The 18141-nt window shown below is 38.7% G+C and overlaps 2 protein-coding genes across 2 annotated transcripts; one reads left to right on the top strand and one right to left on the bottom strand.

The window, feature by feature from the left end:
- The first annotated feature begins 2441 nt into the window (after window positions 1–2441).
- cUnh8orf76 (chromosome Un C8orf76 homolog) lies at window positions 2442–5947 on the top strand. The gene is made up of 8 exons (XM_079343732.1): window positions 2442–2695; window positions 3068–3169; window positions 3388–3531; window positions 4038–4088; window positions 4203–4347; window positions 4521–4647; window positions 5299–5431; window positions 5546–5947. Exons 1-8 carry the CDS (start codon window positions 2585–2587, stop codon window positions 5720–5722), a joined length of 990 nt encoding a protein of 329 aa, XP_079199858.1. The 5' UTR covers window positions 2442–2584; the 3' UTR covers window positions 5723–5947.
- Window positions 5948–10352: 4405 nt separating this feature from the next.
- On the bottom strand, window positions 10353–16388 carry LOC306823932 (protein FAM83A-like). Its single transcript, XM_079343869.1, has 6 exons — window positions 14407–16388; window positions 14091–14225; window positions 12972–13084; window positions 12649–12816; window positions 11725–11849; window positions 10353–11538 (listed from the first exon to the last, which is right to left on the bottom strand). Exons 1-6 carry the CDS (start codon window positions 14693–14695, stop codon window positions 10458–10460), a joined length of 1911 nt encoding a protein of 636 aa, XP_079199995.1. The 5' UTR covers window positions 14696–16388; the 3' UTR covers window positions 10353–10457.
- Between the last annotated feature and the right edge of the window lie 1753 nt (window positions 16389–18141).

The following is an 18141-nucleotide window of genomic DNA, read 5'->3' as shown; positions in this document are numbered from 1 at the left end:
GTAATATTTAGAAAAAGATTCAAAGTGATGTTTCAAATATGAATCATGCGTTGATTCATTTTCCCAATTTGCTGAGGTGCTGCGTCCTCTCCTCGAGTTGTGATTTTATATTCCTCACCGTGTATCCCAGTTAACCTCGTGCCGTAGAGCTAAGAGCTAACAGTGTGATCTAAATAGTTAACCTGCTGTCCTGTCGTGCACATCTGTCATATCTGTATCCTGCGCTTTCCTTCTGCTATAGTCCTCACTTTTTCTCTGTCGGTAAGAATATTTCATAAAGCAGTCTTAGATTCAAATGTTTCACAGTGCAACAGAACAGTGTTGTCAGTGTTGTGTTATACTGTACTTGTAAATGGCTTCAAGGTAAAATTTCACCTTCTAGTATTCCCAATCTCATTTTCATCTTTGGACGGTTTTGAACCCATCTTTTTTGACTCATTGCTCTGATATTAAATGTCCAATTAACAGTTTTCTGTTTGTTCCTGCTTCCGTACGTCTCATATTACCAGATCTGTGTTACCGAACGATAACAGTGATTTCACCTTTTGTATTCAATGAATGTTCTGTAGACACAGATACTGAGGGTACAATGATGAAACTGTTTACGCACCAGAAGACAAACTATATGTAAAATAAACTGTTTCTCAGTTCTGTAAAAATCCAACATGACCTGCAACAACTCACTGATCATCCTGACAACTTTTACAAACTCAAAAGAAGTAACCATCTGTGTCTACAGACCTGACACCACCATCTACATTAAGTTATTTCTTCCCCGTCTGTACATGTGAACTGTGTTACAAACTGAGAGTGTCTGTCATAAAGTCTGAAACATACCGTAGTATGTATGGATGTATGTGTGTGTTTGCTTCTGCACGCTGCTATAGAAAGCTTTGTGTTCCCTCATCAGCTCGTAGCTTCTCGCTGTGAGGCAGACACTTTGTGCAATGTTGATTTAAAATCCCAGCTTTTATTGCTTTGGCTCCATTTAGAAAGAGTTCTATTTTACTTGTTTTGAGGACTAAACCCAATAAATTTTGATCAACATTTGGTGTGTTTTGCTTTAAATATTGAGAAATGAAACCGTGTGGACTAAATACAATTACAGTGTGGAAAGTAATGAATAGAGTCCTGTTATTATTGGTGTCCTCCTATTCATCACTATACTGTATGCTCCTACTGACATTGAACTCGTCTTTACATTAGCTACTCATCATTTGTTTCATGAATGATTGAGATGTCTTTTCCAGACACCTACTGCGTACAGGGAGGAATTTATGCACACCATGAACACTATAAATGAAACTATGAGTGGTGCAGTCAGTTGTTGAGAAGATGGGTTAGAATTGCTTTCTTTTCATGCCATGTATGAGTTGATAACACTTGATCTGGAAATAAATCAAACATTACTTGACTGCAGCAGGGAAATAGATTTGAAATGTAGAAATACATTTATTGTCACAACACTTTCAGTCAAAGCAAGGACAGGGAAATCCTTTAGTGTTAAGATCAGAGAGCTTTTCAGTCATTGTGTGACCAAAGATTCAAAGTAGGTTGGTACTATGGCCAAGTGAATGCACACAAAAGACGTCCTCATGGCTTGTAGTTCACAGGGATCTCGGTGGCAAGGCTCCCTATGAATCTTCAAGAAGTCCCCAGAAACACCAATGGACCATTTCATCCTCTACTCACAGACTAAGACCAGGGACAAGCCCCCTCTGTGTACCTCAGCCTTCATACTACTCAAATTCTGCTGTGGAAATCATGTCAGAGGTAAATCAATACAGAAACTGTCCTGCTTGTATTCATGCATATGAGTGTGCCTTTTTTTTCACTTTTAATTTATTTTTAAGATGTCAAAATTGGGTAAACAAAACATGTTGACATAGTTTAGCTCTACTCTGATCTGTGTCTGGAAGCACCATTTGTCCATTTTATTTTTCCAGGCTTGAGTGACCATATATAAATCACTGTTTACTCAAATGTCCTTGTTCTAGTCCTCATAGATGTTTTAAGAGTGAATTTTGACTGAAAATGTTTGTATATGACGATATCATAAACGCAACACCTACTAGGCTAACAGGCTTTTATTATTTTCAAATAAAACATAGATTGGAAAGATTGTGAAAACGTTGAAAAGTAGGATATCGACATAACAAATGAAATGAATCACTAATTTAAACTGCTTTGTAAAGCAGCGTGCAAACCTGCTTCTTCATGGCCTGTACACAAACGGGCATGTGTGTGGTGCTGCTTTTTATCCTTATTGATACGTACATTGATCAACAATAATGCATGTACACCTCTTATTGAGACCTGCTTTTCTGTGTGAAAACACACTGTAACGCCAGGCTCGAGGAGGGAAAACCCCTTCAATTGGGATGAGCATTTATTGAGAGTTTTACGGTCGGAATCTTTCTCGCCGGAACCTTTAAACACTCAGCCGTGTTTTAGTCGTACACTATATAGTAAAGGACCGTGTAACCACGAGGGTGTAACACGTAAACAAACATTTCACGGGCTGCACGAAGCTGCTTTTCGTTGTTATTATTGGTTGATTAACAGTGTTTGATTTGGGCTTCGGATGGAGCTGTTTGGGAGCACGTTCGATGAGTCGATGTTTTGTTGCTCGGAGGTCAAAGAGCGAGTCTCCGTGCCCCTGTCTTCATACAACGCCAAACTGTGTGAGCCTGAGGTCAGAGTTTCTACATGAGATGATCCACACGGTTACATGATCAAACACATCGGTGATAGGTGTGGATGAGGAAGAATGTGCCCGAGGCTTTATTACTGAATAAATCTATCAATCTAAATGCACAGATTACTTTCGCTTGAAATATATATGATGATATATGATATATGAATATTATATGTTTATATATATATATGAATATATGTTTTAATATAACAACAACGTGTACAATGTAACACAAACAAGGCAATACAAACACGGTTAACATGTGTTTATAGCATGTAAAACTTAATCAGTTATCCTACTGCTGTGATCAATGAGTACAATGATGAGGATGGTTTTTAGAAGGTGATCTTTTCTCTTGTGTGTCTGCAGTGGTTTTGTGAGAGTGCTGCTCTCGACACAGATGATCCTCTGGAGACTCAGAAAGTCTTTAAGTTCAGAGGAGACTTGGCTCTGAGAAAGGGGAACTATCAGGTAAATAAATAGTCTCTTTTTTTATTGAGGAAATTAATGTTGATGAGCTATATTTTATATTCCCCAGCTCATAAACAAATGTAATTAGTTATCTAATAGTTACATTTATGGTAATACTGTAAATATTGTAGTGACTTGCTAAGCTTTGTTCCTATGTTGTGTTCATGCTGTCTCTACTTGTCTGGCATTTGCTTTGTACATATGTGTGGTGGGTGTAGAAAGCCTTGGATGCGTACAGTGTTTGCCTAGAGTGGATCGCTGACAACAATATGACCATCAGAAGAGACGTCTTGGAGGGAATGGCCCGATGCTGCACCAAACTGGGACAGAGGGACAGAGCACTGGAATTGGCTGACTTACTGGTAAATCTTCCTCGAGTTTAATTCTGTCCAGAACAGTGTAGCAATGATTCACCGTAGATGGAACAACCTACTGTCTCTGTGTAATTCTTCAGATATCACATGATGTAAAAAAAAAACATACAAAGGCTGCTATAAGTTACCTAGTATTACAGTTACTTTCTTTGGAAATCATTTTGCCATTTAATTGAGCTTTATGATCCAGTGCTCAAGATAAACATGTTCATGCTGTCATGTATTGGTCGGTTACAGTATCAAAAATACCCTGTCTAACAAGTCTGCCTACAAATCTTTATCATTTGCAAAGATAATAATGTGCCATTGTTGTTCAGCGTTGTGGGTGAAATTCTTCACTGTTGTAGCTCATTACTGCTGATGTGTGGACAGATTCTTTCAAAACGTCGATGTGACTATTTTTAAGCTGGAAATAGTTGCGCAACTAAAGCTGAAGTTACTCAAAATCTCTCAGAAATCCGTCTGGTTGTAAAGTGTACCCGATCTTTCCGCAGAGCAAAGACGCCTCTAACACCTGTCACATGACCAGCCTCCTGCTGCTCAAGGTCAGCGTTATCCAGTACACATACTGATATGAAACATGACACATTTTAAAAAAAAATAATTGTATTGAAATGTCTACCAATACAATTTAACTGAAATCTAAACTTCCACTTCAGGTCAGCATCTACCAGCACTTTGGATTCTTGGGCTCGAAGGTGTCGTCCCTGCAGCAGCTGTGCAGCCTGCTGCCCTTTAACCCCTGGCACTGGAACAACCTGGGACAGACGTTTCTGCAGCTACTGGAGAGGAACACAACTACAGGTTCACTGCTCCCTTATACTGGGTCTAACTTTTCACCCAAATTCATTATGCATTACTGCTGATCATTGATTCACTTTACGGGCTAGGATTAAAAAAACAAAAACACGTCACTTTGATGTGAAGTATATCGTTTTCGCTAAAGGTCTGATGTTTTCTGTGTTTATCTTCACCAGGATCGTGTTGCCTTAAGGAGTGTGAACCAGCAGAGCAGGAGCAGAGTCACACAGATTCTGAGGAAGAAGTCGAGTTCAACAAGGACGAAGTCTGGCTGAAAGCTTGCATGTGTTTCATCAGAACGAGGTACAGCATAGTGACGTCAATCACATGCACAAACTATCAGACATACTTCACTACTATTGTAGGTATAAAACATGCTTATAAACATTGTTAATATTTCAAAGTTGGAAGTTCAGTCTGCTGGTAAGGATAAACATGGTAAGAGCAGGGGCCACGTAGGCTAACAATCCTAGATTTTAATAATAAACACATTTTTACAAAGTCAGAAATTTAATCTTGGTAAATTTAAAGTCCCCAAAAAAATGAAAAATAGATTTTCCCTAAATCCAGCAGTATGTTAAATGTTTATTGATCTGCCAATTATATTTCAGTAAAGCCTTATCTGAGTATTTCTACTCATTACTTTAATTTCTCTTCCTGTAAAATTTTTCAGATGTCTGATGACTCATCCTGCACTAAGGGGCATAGATCTATGTTTTGACCTGTTAAAAAGCTTTGTCTAAACTAAAGATCCAATCAAATTTATCCCAACGTTATGTCCCGCCTTCTTTCTTGTGATTGGTTCTATCCCATTTTAATTAAAATATGTCAAAGTATAGTACATACCTAATCTTCTTTTCATGATGACTTTAAAATGACACTTCCACTTTAAATATTTGTTGACATGTTTGAAATAAATGACAGTCCCTGAATGTCACCATTTTTCTCTGTCAGACATCTGTTGTGGATCCTTTGTCAGCAGCAGTCCTCATTTGTTCTGCAGCGTACTAAAAGCACTTTACAGTCAACTGATGAGACGTTACGACGGCTCAATCCTAAAGAAACAACACTGAAAGCTGTCACTGAGGTAAGGACACGTTCCTGGTTCTTTGTATACAGGCCTGAATATCATGACAGAGTTGTTGCAGATGTACCATTTGTCACAGTAACCGACTGTTAGCTGCTCTGTTTGATTTCCTAGGTGATGTCTGAGGACTTGAAGCCGGAGAAGATGAGGGAAGACTACCAGGACGGCGAGAGCCTGCACAGTGTGTGTGTGCAGAGCTTCAGAGAGCGCTGGTGGAACAAGATCTTACTGACTGGAGTGCTCGAGAATGACGGCTGTAAACGTCATACACAGACCAGCATTAAGTCCTGACACTCCAGTGATGCCTTTTCATAGACAAGTTGGAAGAGACGGCAAAAACAGACTGAAAGCCAGGTCCAACTCATAAAAAGGATGATCAACTCAAGCTCACTGACCTGATAAATCCCCTGACATGGGGATATAAACATGTCACAAATACATGATGTGAATGTTAACTTTTCATGTGGATCATTTAAAAAATAAAAAGTTTACAAATAAAATATACTGTAAATGAAACTGTTGAATTGTGATAGAATTCTGAATGTTCACATAGGGAGAACTGGAGAGTGAATAGTTAATCCTTCATTTATGTTTTATCCACTTCCAGTGTTTTACTCATCGAGGGGGGGCAGGGGCCAGTTGCCCCCCTGATACTCGAAAAAAACAAACGGAGAAGGAGCTCTCTTGGATGCCCCCTGTAGTAAACTAAAAATTATAGTGTCCTAAACAATATCCACCAATGGGTATATAGTCATAGAGTTCCCTCTCTGGTGCTTTAACATTGTTACATTTTTGATGAAGTGTAATCTCTTATATTATAACAATATTAAGTTCCCAGTGGCCCTTTGCCACTGTACGAGTTCTGGCTTAAGTTTGGATTTTTAGTTCACACTTAATGCTAACTGAGTTTTGCTACTTAAGTTGTGTTTATTGCATTATTTGGTTCCACCACAGAGACACGAGGTTCATCTCAACAAGCAGAGCGTAACGTCCAAATCAAAATATCGTCTTCATGTGACCAATCAGTGACAACCAATGTTTCATAATACATGGTTTGTTACAGTGTTGCTTTTTCTACCATGTTGCATCCAGAGTATGATAAATGTGCTGTATCTAAGTGCAAGAACGCCTCGAGTCATTTTTTAAAACTTTGGCAGTGTGTGTTGTGACGTTCTCCAAAGTGTAGGACACAATACAAGGATGTGAAAGTTAGAAAGTTATGTGAAAAAAAACTCAAAAATTGGGTAATGAATTTGTATGAATAAGAATAAAGATGACACAAAGAAGACGGACAGAAAGCTGTGAACACTTAAGAGGGCGTCACTTTGTTTAATCTTCCTCATCCAGAACCAACAACACATTATAGGCCTACCTGTTTGGTTTTCTATAACTACACATATCCCAATTCAAAGAGCTCCTTAAATATATACGATTTGGTTCCAGGAAGGTCTTTCATACTTTTTAAAAAGTTCTACATATATGTATGCAGTATGTATATATATGTGTGTGTGTGTGTATGTATATATATATATATATATATATATATATATATATATATATATATATATATATATATATATATACATACATACATACAGTATAATTTTTACTGATACTGTGTGTTCTCCTGTGTTACTGTTTCTGGACTTTTGCATCATGAAGTCATGCTACACCAAGCTCAACTACAAGAAGCTTCATGGCCATTTATTTTATTTAGAAGATAATTGCTGCATGTATGAAGAAAAGTGTTTTTATATTAAGATATTTTGCACATCATTTTTGGTTTTAAAGACTATTACTAAATCCATTACCCTGATTTATGACTCCTCTGAAATGTTTCATTTGTTTTGGATCTTTGTGTGCAATGCAGATAAGAAAAGATTAGTTCAGGTTTCATCAGTGATTCAGATGACTCAGTGTACCTGATTGTTGAAAAGAAACTCCTGGAGGCAATATTTAAAAAAAGTTTAGGCACTACCGGTTTTGTAACACTTTCAACTGATTTACTTTGAAAAAACTTCACATTAACCATATAACCCAATAGTAAAATTAAATCTCCAAATACATGTATCTTTTTAGACTTCTGAGTGTTATATTAAATAAATAAGCAAAATAGCTAAGTTGAGAAGGAGATCAAAACACAGTCTTTGTCTTGTTCGGTTGACATCCAATCACAGGTTATATAAGACACAAAACAAGTCCCGGTGTAGTTCACTGAAACAGATGAGCTCTGCTCTGCAGTTTGTCCTGGGGTTAGCTTTTCATCTTAACTGATCTGGTGTGGAGTAAGCATTCGATTTTCTTGCTCACTTAACCCTGGACTCAATGCAATCTAGGTCTGCAAATAAGTCTGTCAAATAAATGAAGAGAATAAGGGATCAATCCTCAGATTTGTTTTTACATATAAACTGTTTGGAAATGTATGTTGTCATAGAAAAGTTACCATACCTGTCTGTTCGCCAGCTCTTCCTGCAGGTCTGATGTGGGTGTTTTCGTCTTTGTCATCAAGGAAATGGTGAATGTACTGTGTTTTCTGTCCTTCCAAATTCTATTTCCTGGTTTTGACTCACAGAGAACAGAAGCGGCTCAGGTGAGAGAGCCAAGTGAGAACAAATATAAAAATAATGGTCAGAATTATGTTGCTGTTTACAGAAAACCGTGGTTTAACCATGTTTAAAGTAAGTACTGATTCAGAGTCCTGTTCTTGTTTGTGTTGAACACTGTTGGGTCTTCAACAGGTTACAGGTAGCTCGGGAGCTATCAGTAGCTCGCCTATAGGTTGACCGACTGTGTCAAAAAACAGTGAATGCACCTCTTCCCACATTCTTATCTTTGGCCCATAAAAACAAGTGTAAAGCTGTTATGTCTTTTTGGACATTGATGTGAACTTTTAGTAACAAAGTTTAGTATGTGGCAGAATAGGAAGTGTAAAATATTCCCTTTTTTTTTTCTTGGACCTTGATGTGAATTTAAGATTATTGAAAAGCATTGGCTTATTGCAATTTCACATCTGTACAAACCGTAGCTTAATCAAACTTAAGTGTGCTGTGTGAATAAATACAAGCGATGTGGTCACTTTCATTTTTTCAAATTAGATCTAAGAGGATGGTAAGGTTGGAGACCTCTGGTGTTGAACATCAGCAGCTCAGGTGGAGTAAGATGAAAGCAAGAAGAGTAAATAATGGTTAGTTAGACTTATAATTTCTGAATTTGTAAATGAGTGGTATCACACAAGTAAGACACCTTTTTAAGACATTTCAGAAGCTCATACTTCAACAGTCGCCGGAGGGAAATCAGAGGCAGGGTGAGTGTCATCAGGTGCATCATAAGGTAGTGTTATCAGATGCTCTGACTCTGATTCTGACCTGGCAACTCAATGACCACGTATTAAAATGTCTGCACTTCAAGAGTACAACGTTGGGATGGCTGTGATGATGAATAGGAAGACACAGCTGTACTAAACAAATCTTGTAAGTAATGCTCAGTCTGTTGCTATCAAATCCTGAAACGCTACAACCTCTTCACAAAAGACTATGATAAAGGATAGAAGTTCCTCCTTCCTCTGCCTGTGACACAGGTAGCCTGTGAGAGAGATCTCTCTGTTCTCAAAAACACCAAAAGTCAAATATGGCGCACACAGTCACAAGAACACCATCAGAGCATGGAGAAAGACATCCTCTATGTCCCTTGACAATGACTTAAAAAGCCACATATCATCTCTGGTTTGGTTTTTTAAGGTTAGCATTCAACCTTCATGACTTTGAGTATTCAAATTAAGCTGTATATTTGCCGCCTCTTTACACATTCATCATAACTCATAGTATTTGTTTCAGATACCTGTTTTGTATTGATTCAACGTTCAGCCAGAGGAACTGCAGTGTGATAAGATATATTCAAGAAAAACTAGAGTACTGTGCTCTTAACACAACATCTAGTCAACATCAGTGCTATTGCTTCAATTTGGATGGTATAGTGTCATCTGTCATGATTAAAGTATTGTGACACCCGTGCCAGGCGTTGATTACTTTCCGCGTACTGATTGTTGTGGGCCGGCCGAGTCAAAGTCCAGGGCTGTTTGGGGTCCCAGTCCATCCCATTGAATATTACTGTTGTACGTTCTTGTGTGCTCCTGAGCATAACATTGCCAGCTGTAAAGTTTCAGCCACCCTTTAATTGATAACATGAAATAAACTGTCCTGTCAGCTGCCTTTTCCAATTCATGAAATGTGATGGATTAACCCTTGGGTGCCATTACAGTGTTATTATAAAAGGTCATTAAATCCCCACCAGGTGAACATTAACATAGATAAAACTTGATTAAGTGACATCTCAGGTAGCCTATTGAATCAAAAGTGTGTTTTTAAGAAGAAAATATACCTTCTTTTTTTCTTTAAGAATTATTTTGGGGCTTTTTCTGTCTTTATTTTAGAGACAGGACAGTGGATAGAGTCAGAAACCAAGGGCTAAATCTAAAATGTATTTATTTATTTTATTTGATATACTTTATTAATCCCCGAGGGGGAAATTCAGGTTGGCACTCTTTTCGCGACATGCTTCTTACACACACAGGCCTGAATCACACACACATGCACAAGCAGGACCAGGGGACAAACATTAATGGAGAGACGTCATAGTGCGGCAGCTGGCAGCTGCATTTAATGATTACATTTTACTACATTTACTGCAAGTTTTAAAACATTTAGTATGCAAAAGTCCTTGGTTAACTTCTTTTTTTTTGTGTGGAAAAGAACACATAATGTCACTACACACAAATACACATATGGTAGAACTGGAATAGATGCATATCGTTTACAATTTGCAGATTCATTGGACTTGTTCTAAAAAATCTTAAAGTATAATATTTTCAAATCTGTCCAAACTACAAACATATCTCATGTATTGATAACCACACTGGTTGTCATTAACCTGTACAGTTGTTGGTGTAAACGGTTCTGTTCATCCTCAGTCTGCGTTTCTTTCATATCTAGCTCATGTTTTGGTTAAGCCCTGATCCTGTGAACCCTACTTAGCGTCTTTCAAACATGCTGTTGCTCCTTCCTAATCCTGGATTCCTGTTGTTGTGAGATGGCCTCCAGCCCTGCTGTGCGTCTCTGTTCTGTTCTGTCCTGTAGGTGCAGTTAAAGGAGTGTTGGCGAGTGAGACTCCGTTGCATCCAGTTCGATTCAGGAGTAATCTGTATGACTTCTCTAGGTGATATTGGAGGAGAGAGGACTTTGGGATGACCTGGTTGAAAGTCCACATTTGGTTTGAAGTTCAGTGAGCAGTTCCAGTGTCTTCTTTGTGCGTTCAGACCTGCAAAACGTTCTCCTGAAGGTTTAGTGAACCTGTCTCTATTCTGCTGAAAGAAATTACCTTCAGTACCCACATTATGTTGCTGCAGATTCGAAGCTGTTGCCAGAATTGACTGATACCGTGTAGTCCTGTGTTGAGGAGGCCCAAATGCAGTTGAATCAGTTTGCACTGAGTTTGATTCCTGAACCCTCACAGTTCTTGTAGCTGCTGTGGTGGCGGTGAGGCTGTTTTGCTGGGACTGAGCGTTTGTAAATTCAGTCTGTGCCTTGTTTAGATTTTTCTCTGAAGGTTCCACATTTGGTAGTGTATCATGAAGGTTGCTAACAGCTTCCTCCTTTTGCTTTTGCATCCCCACAGCTTCACTCTGTAGTAGTTGCACTGGAGGTGTTGGTTCCTGTTGTGGAGGTATTTCATGCGATTGTGGACCAGTGTCATCTCTGTGTAAAATCGGGGCATCTCCTTTGCTGCTCTCTGATGTGGGGCTTTGGATTTCAGATAAAATTGGCTCTTTTGGTGTTGTAACTGTCTTTGGAACATTCTCATCCAAGGCTATGTTGCACATTGTTTTGGTGTTGCTCACTTTGGACTTGCTAACAAGAGGGTTTTTATCCTGCACTGACAGCAAAGGGCTGTGCGGAGAAAGAGGACAGGGCTGGGTGTTATAATCGATAAAGCCAGGTACGGGTTTGGAGCTGGAGTACAGTCGTTGGAATTCCTGATCAAAACGTTCAACCATGCTGCCTTTCACGAGAACAACCAGAGTACGATGAACGTGCCAAGACAGCCAGGAGAAACTGATGGGCAACACAAACATACACACACACACACACAAACAAATACACACATACACACATACACACAATTAATAGCACTGAAAACAAAACAATGAGGCGTTTGAGTTGATCCGGTTATGTCATTCGTTTAATATTTGTGTGTGTGTGTGTGTGTGTGTGTGTGTGTGTGTGTGTGTGTGTGTGTACCTGTATGAGCCAGTCAGCACTTGAGTCCAGTCAGATATGATAAAACTCTCAGCAATCTGGCCGGTTAGCTTCCGGCCAGTTTTGGCACAGTATGTCTGTCCGTCGATGCTGCGTACGGATAGTTTCTACACACACACACACACACACACACACACAGATTTATTTTGAATGTTGGCAAAGTATTAGATAAATTCCAAGTTTGCAAAATAGCTGCTGAGTGAAACAGCACGTAGAAGACTTTACAATGTTTATGTACTATTTATTTGTGCAGTTTGATGAGGCAACGCCTGCATTTTAGTTCAGGAAGGCAATTTGAGCAACACTGGTTTCACACATGACATGCGTCATTCACCATCACCTAACAATAAGTGGTCTAATAAAGCAGCACGTTTTCTGGTCTCTCCCTGTTGCACTCTCATTGCCAACGCTGAGCTGCACCAGTACTGCTCTCTTGTTCAGCTCCATCATCACCCCATACACCTGAACGCTCTGATCTGAGGCTTACGATCATTTAATCACTTCTAAGATTTCTGCACGTTAGACAAAACTGCAAGGAGTGAGTGGGTCTGAACCTCTATACCAACACAAAATATGTTTTGCTGCTGCGCTAAATATTTCAAACAAAACGTGTTTTTTCTCTGACTAAAAGAAAATTAAAAGGTAGTTATACAGTGATGGAACTTAAGATCGGGATTTATGGGTTCTTTAACAACATACTATAATAAAGGTGAGCTTATTAAAGATAATAAATCTAAAGATTTGAGGAAACTTCTTTTTACGTCAGGGAAATTGTGCATTTAAATCAGCTTACATTTAAACCTTGATGCAGGCTGATTATTATTATTATCATTATGAACCAGGTTTTAGTAAAATCAATGTCGCCGAGCACAAACAGGCAGGTAGTCAGGTATAGAAGACACTCACAGGGAAGTTTTTGCTCTCCAATTTGAGCTCCTGCCACATGTTGATAAACAGGTCGAGGTTGAGATGATCCAACAGCAGGTGAACAGACACGTTCCTCTTCCCGCTTGCCTCCAGGAGATCACACAGCAGCTCTATGTCACTGAAGCTGTCAATCACTATGGCCAGGACCTACACACACAAACATTAGCAGATGTTATTACTTTCTCGCACACACGATCAACTGCCAACTTTTTTTCATAATCCTGCCAACTTTTTTTCATAAGCGTATGTCATGTTCCTGATTGGATAAAAATCACACACGTGCAAGACACACATGAACATACCGTTTCAGCTTTACTGATGAACTCTCTGACCGAATCTTTCATCGCACATGCACTGCCTTCGGACTGGAAATAAAACCTATACCCATCCTGGCCACGAGTAGTCACAGTCACATCTAAAAAGTACAAAAACAGAAGTTTCAAGCCCCGTGTCGACCAAAGGTCCCAGAACTAAAAGGTTAAGGAACTTCTCTTTAAAAGGTTCCTGTGGACCCCTGTCATTGCCTGCCTCAAATTGACGTGACTGCTTGGGAGAATTGTCTGTTTGAATTATACATAATGGAATGTTGTGATGTATAAGGACTGCTTGCCCTGGCATGTTTTGCAACCCCTTTTTGCACCTTGTAACAGGTGACTGTGACAGTAACCCTCCTTGGACCAAATCGAGGATTTCCTCTTTTTGTGGGTGTAGATGATGCCATGATTAGGATTTTATTTAATTTGCCGAACTGTATGTTTCATGTTTTTAAATGTTTTCCTTTTATTTTTATATTATAATTTTTTTCAAATTGTTGACGCTTTGCCTTGAACATTTATACTTGTTGTTTATATAAGCTGTTTACAAAAGCTGTATATAAATATGAATATAGAATAAAAAGTGGTGGTTCAAAAAAAAAAAAAAGGTTCCTGTGGCCCATGGTTTTCTGTTTTGTCTAAAGGTTTGGGAAGTTAATGCACATGAAGTTTGTAAATTACACTTCAATGAAAACCAAACAAGCTGAAGATATAAAAAAAACAGGTTTTAAATCCAGATTAAACCTCTTTTGTTGTTAGCACATTTATTTATCTTTAGTTTAGTTAATGTGTTCTTAAAGTCATACTTTGTCTAATCTAAAATAATGTGCGTTGTACCTTTTAACCTGTAACAGTCAACCTTTGTTGAAAATAAAGGTAGGGCAAAAAACAATGGGCTTTCATCTGCAGTCTTTTAAACCTAAGGCTGGCCAATCAGAGAAATTCAGCACGAAGGGGCTGCGTGTCCTGGTGTCAAAAGTCACTGGACTACATTTCTACCCTGGTAGATTTAGTGGAAAATCATGTTGTTCCTCCATAACACCATAGTTATGGATGATAGATCCAAAAGAAGCACATCAAATGTTCTTCTTCTAACTCGTGTTTTACCTTGAAGGCTGTTTGGGTCCATTCCTGCCTCATCAGGGCTTCCATCAGCAGACATTGAACGATAATGTGGGGAAGAGTGGCTACTAGGAGACAAGGTCTCTGGGTCTTTCGTATCATCTGACGCATCAGGTTCAACTATGTCAAGCACACAACACTGTATAAGCTTACAGATAAATACAAAGAAATCAAACAAGTGATATATTCTTTTTGCATGCATAAATTGGATAGCTATATCTGCTGTAATCAAACACAACATAATCAAAAGAACTGTACAAAGAGTGAAAATAGTAAATAACAATGTAAAAACATTTTTAACCTGTGATGCCATCCTTCCCATTTTCCAGAATGTAACTTTTCTCCACCACTGATAAGAAGTCCACCTCTCCCTCTGCACTTAAAACCTCGAAGTATCCCTCTAAGCCTTGGCTGAGCAGGGAGTCCGCTGCCAGACGAGCAGCCTCGTTGTGGCTGAGGTCCAGTGTCGGTGCGCTGGCTGTGAGTTCATTGTAAGAGGCGGCAGGGATGCGGAGATCCTGCACCCGTCGCTTCACCTTCCCCTGAGGCTTTGACCTCCTGTGCCACAGTGAGACACCGCTGGAATCCATGAGAGATAAATCCAAGTCTTGCAGAGTTGCTTGTTTAGATCAGATGCCTTTCTCTGACACCTATAAAAGACAAACTAGTTGTAGCATGCAGAGAGACTGAGAGGTGTGAAAAAAAGAAGCGAAGACACACCCCCTTTTTATGATAGGACTGTCTTTTTACAAGCAATAAGTGATGACAGGTGAGTGCTGAGAGCAAACAAGTCACGTCATTATACACATATGTAATCCTCCAGGATTGTAGAGACTTTTAAAAACAAGAGAAGTCTAATCATACAAACGTTGATGCCTTTTGCACACAGAGGCACTATTTGTCTATAGGCAAGGCAGGCAACTGTTTGAAGCCCCAGGCCAGTATGAGGCCCTCAAAGGCTGACAAACTTTGAAACCACAGCAATGCCTGAAATTGTGCAAATAGGTTTGCAACAAGAGTAAATAAACATCTGCCTAAGTTAGCCACATCATACAGCACTCGAAGAGGAGTTATCTGTCTGGGAGTGGAGAAAAATTATTGGAAGGGGTCCTCAATGAAACTTTGCCTAAGGCCCCAACAAGCCCCGGAATGGCCCGTTTGCACAGTAAGGTCAGCCCTTATATCTTACCGCTGGTGATCACACTGGAAACTGGAAAGTATTTTAAACAGTAGTTGGAACATGACAAACAAATATTTACACATATTTGCTCTGTGAACGCTGGTTTAGTATAATGTTTCTTCAGGACTCTATACCGTATTGAGAAACCAAAATAGTTCCTTAAATGTTGACAAACAAGGTAGAGAATAACAAACCAGGAAAGGATTAGGCTGTTTTACGTGCAAGTGATTTAGAGCAGGTGAGCAAAGATAAAAGATGGGAGGAGTGAAAGAAAAGAAAAAAAAGAAAAGATTGAGTGACAGGAATGGAGATGGCTGTCAATTCAATTACCGTACAATGAAAACTGCACCTAGATACAAAACCTGAGGGAGAGAGTAAGATAGTAAATGAGGGAGGAAGAGAAAGACGCGACACACCCTGACTTAAAGAAGAAGTCAACTCACAAGTTCTCATGTGAATCAGTGAAGAAACCAAAAGTAAACGCATCGCATGAAAATAAATCAACAGTCCTGACATTTTGTTGAGGCTATAGAAAACAAAAGAAAGCCAGCTAATAAGCCTTAAAACTTTGCAATGACTCCATCCTTTCTTCACGAGTCCTCCAAGACATTTCAGTATTTTAACATAATATTTAATATGTCAATGGTGTCCATAACTCACCATTAAAGGGACAAAGCTAAAGATTCCTAAATTGCACCGTTCACATAATCTGTTCTTTTGGATTTTTTTAAAAATCAATAGTTAAAGGTCATATATTATTCTCCTTTTCAAAAAGTTAAGTCTCAGAGCTCCCCAAAATATATCTGTGAAGTTTGTTGTTCTGAATGCACTCGGAACCTGTATTTTTTCATGCCTATAAATGCCCCTATTCGTGCCCTTTTATTTCAGCCCTGCTCAGAACAGGCTGTTTCTGTGTCTGTAGCTTTAAATGCCAGTGAACTGTGTGACCACGCCCCCTCTTTGAAAGAGCTTGGGTGGCCCTGGCTTTCTGGCACCAGGCCAATGGTTTACGGAGAGCAGACAGACTCAGAGAGCAGAACAAACATCTGAATGTCACCCAACTTGTGGAGAGGTTACTGCGCTTTGTAATGTACAGAAGGGAAAATCCTTCAAGCCAGACCTTAGTCTTAGGGGGGGCATATGAAATGCATTGGGGGGCCGCACAATTATTATCAGCATATTTTAATAATCCAATACTGTATTCTATCAGCACGCAAACATCACGTTAAACATAACCAACAACAATATTACCCGGTACACTAATAAATGATTTTGTAGTCATGTACATTTAACTTAATATATCTCATAAAATGTATTCAATATAAATGCGTCATTAATTTTATGGCAATTATTTAAGTAACTTTCAAACAAAAATGTTTAAGATAGTATCTGATTATTTTGGTTGCATTAAATATAATATTTATGTTTATGTAATTCTAAATTAAGAGAATTTTTAATTAATCCAATTCAATAGAATTAGCCAGTTTTTAGTTGTTATTTTGCGCCTTTTTTCTGCTTTTGAATTCAGCAGCTATCGTCTGTTCACAAGACATAAAGAAAGTGTGAATATTTAACTCAACAATTTCATTTGGTTGACAAAGGTAAGGAGAGTTTTTCTTATACTGTAATGTTAATGACAACCTGTGGGTGTATGCTGCACGTAATATTTACAGTCTATGATACTACATTACAAAACAAAATTAGCAAGCAAAGTAATCCAGAGAGACAGAGACACTGTTGAGGTCAATTATGCATGTTATGTTAATGTAGGCTATAGTGTGACGGTATTGCACCACGATATCAGAAAGATTTCACAAGTATTTGCACTAAGAAAACAATAAGCTTTATTTGAAAGTTGCATTGAAAGCAATTGCTGTTAATCTACGGCCAATTAACAACACTAAAATACTGTTTTGATCTGAAACAGTTAAGAACTGTAGTTAGCCATGCATTGTGACGCTCATCCTGAAGCAAACTGACTGTCATGGATTCTGCTGGAGCTTAATGCTCCTAAGAACCCCGCCTTCCTGCACTCACTCCTCTGCTCATCTTCCATTCAGCACCTGCCAGCCTTTCCCTCCAATTCATAGTCTCCACCCAATCAGCTGTCAGCCTCCTAGACCCTGTCACACACCTGTTGCTCATCAGCTCATTACCCTCAGTATATAAACTTGGTCAATGTCCCATATTGTTTGTGTTGCTCCCTGCCTTGTCTCCAGCCAGTTTATTATTACCCTTTTTGGATTTCTCCTTAATGACTCTAGCCTGGTTCTCCTGGATTTGGTTTTTCATTTTTTGGAATGGACTATATGGTACTCTGCCTAAAAGATTAATTAAATTTTCATATTTTTTTGCCTTACTCCTTCCTCTGCTCTTTAATTCTGCGTGTGGGTCTTCACTGAACTGTAACACTGACAAAGGCCATAAACAGTTTACTGATGTTTTAATTTAATTATTTATTTATTTTTAAAAAGAGGGTGTTGCCTTGAGAACTTAGAGCGTGATCACTAGTGTGGTATGTTAGGTTGTTTGTTTTTTCTTTCTAAAAATATGGTACTGCTTATTTTTCTCAGTTTCCTTTATTAAAATACCCAAAGTCATCAACTCCTGAATGGAGAATCTTTGGAGGATCATTTGAATTGCAGTTTTCAGAGAAGGGAACACATCAACATGCATCAGATTTTAAAACTACAAATTAGACTCTTATTGATATCTTATTTCATTGATATTGCGGAGGGTTGCAGACAGATCCTCAGTAGCTTGTTAGCTTGTCAGGTATTGATTTTAACAAGTAACTTATGAGTGAGGCTTAGATTTACATTGTGTAAAAATATTATTTCTGGGCCGTTTTAGTTG

Source organism: Symphodus melops (genome assembly GCF_947650265.1).
Source record: "Symphodus melops genome assembly, chromosome: 5".
Lineage (NCBI taxonomy): Eukaryota > Metazoa > Chordata > Actinopteri > Labriformes > Labridae > Symphodus > Symphodus melops.
This window is presented reverse-complemented; position numbering and strand designations above follow the sequence as displayed.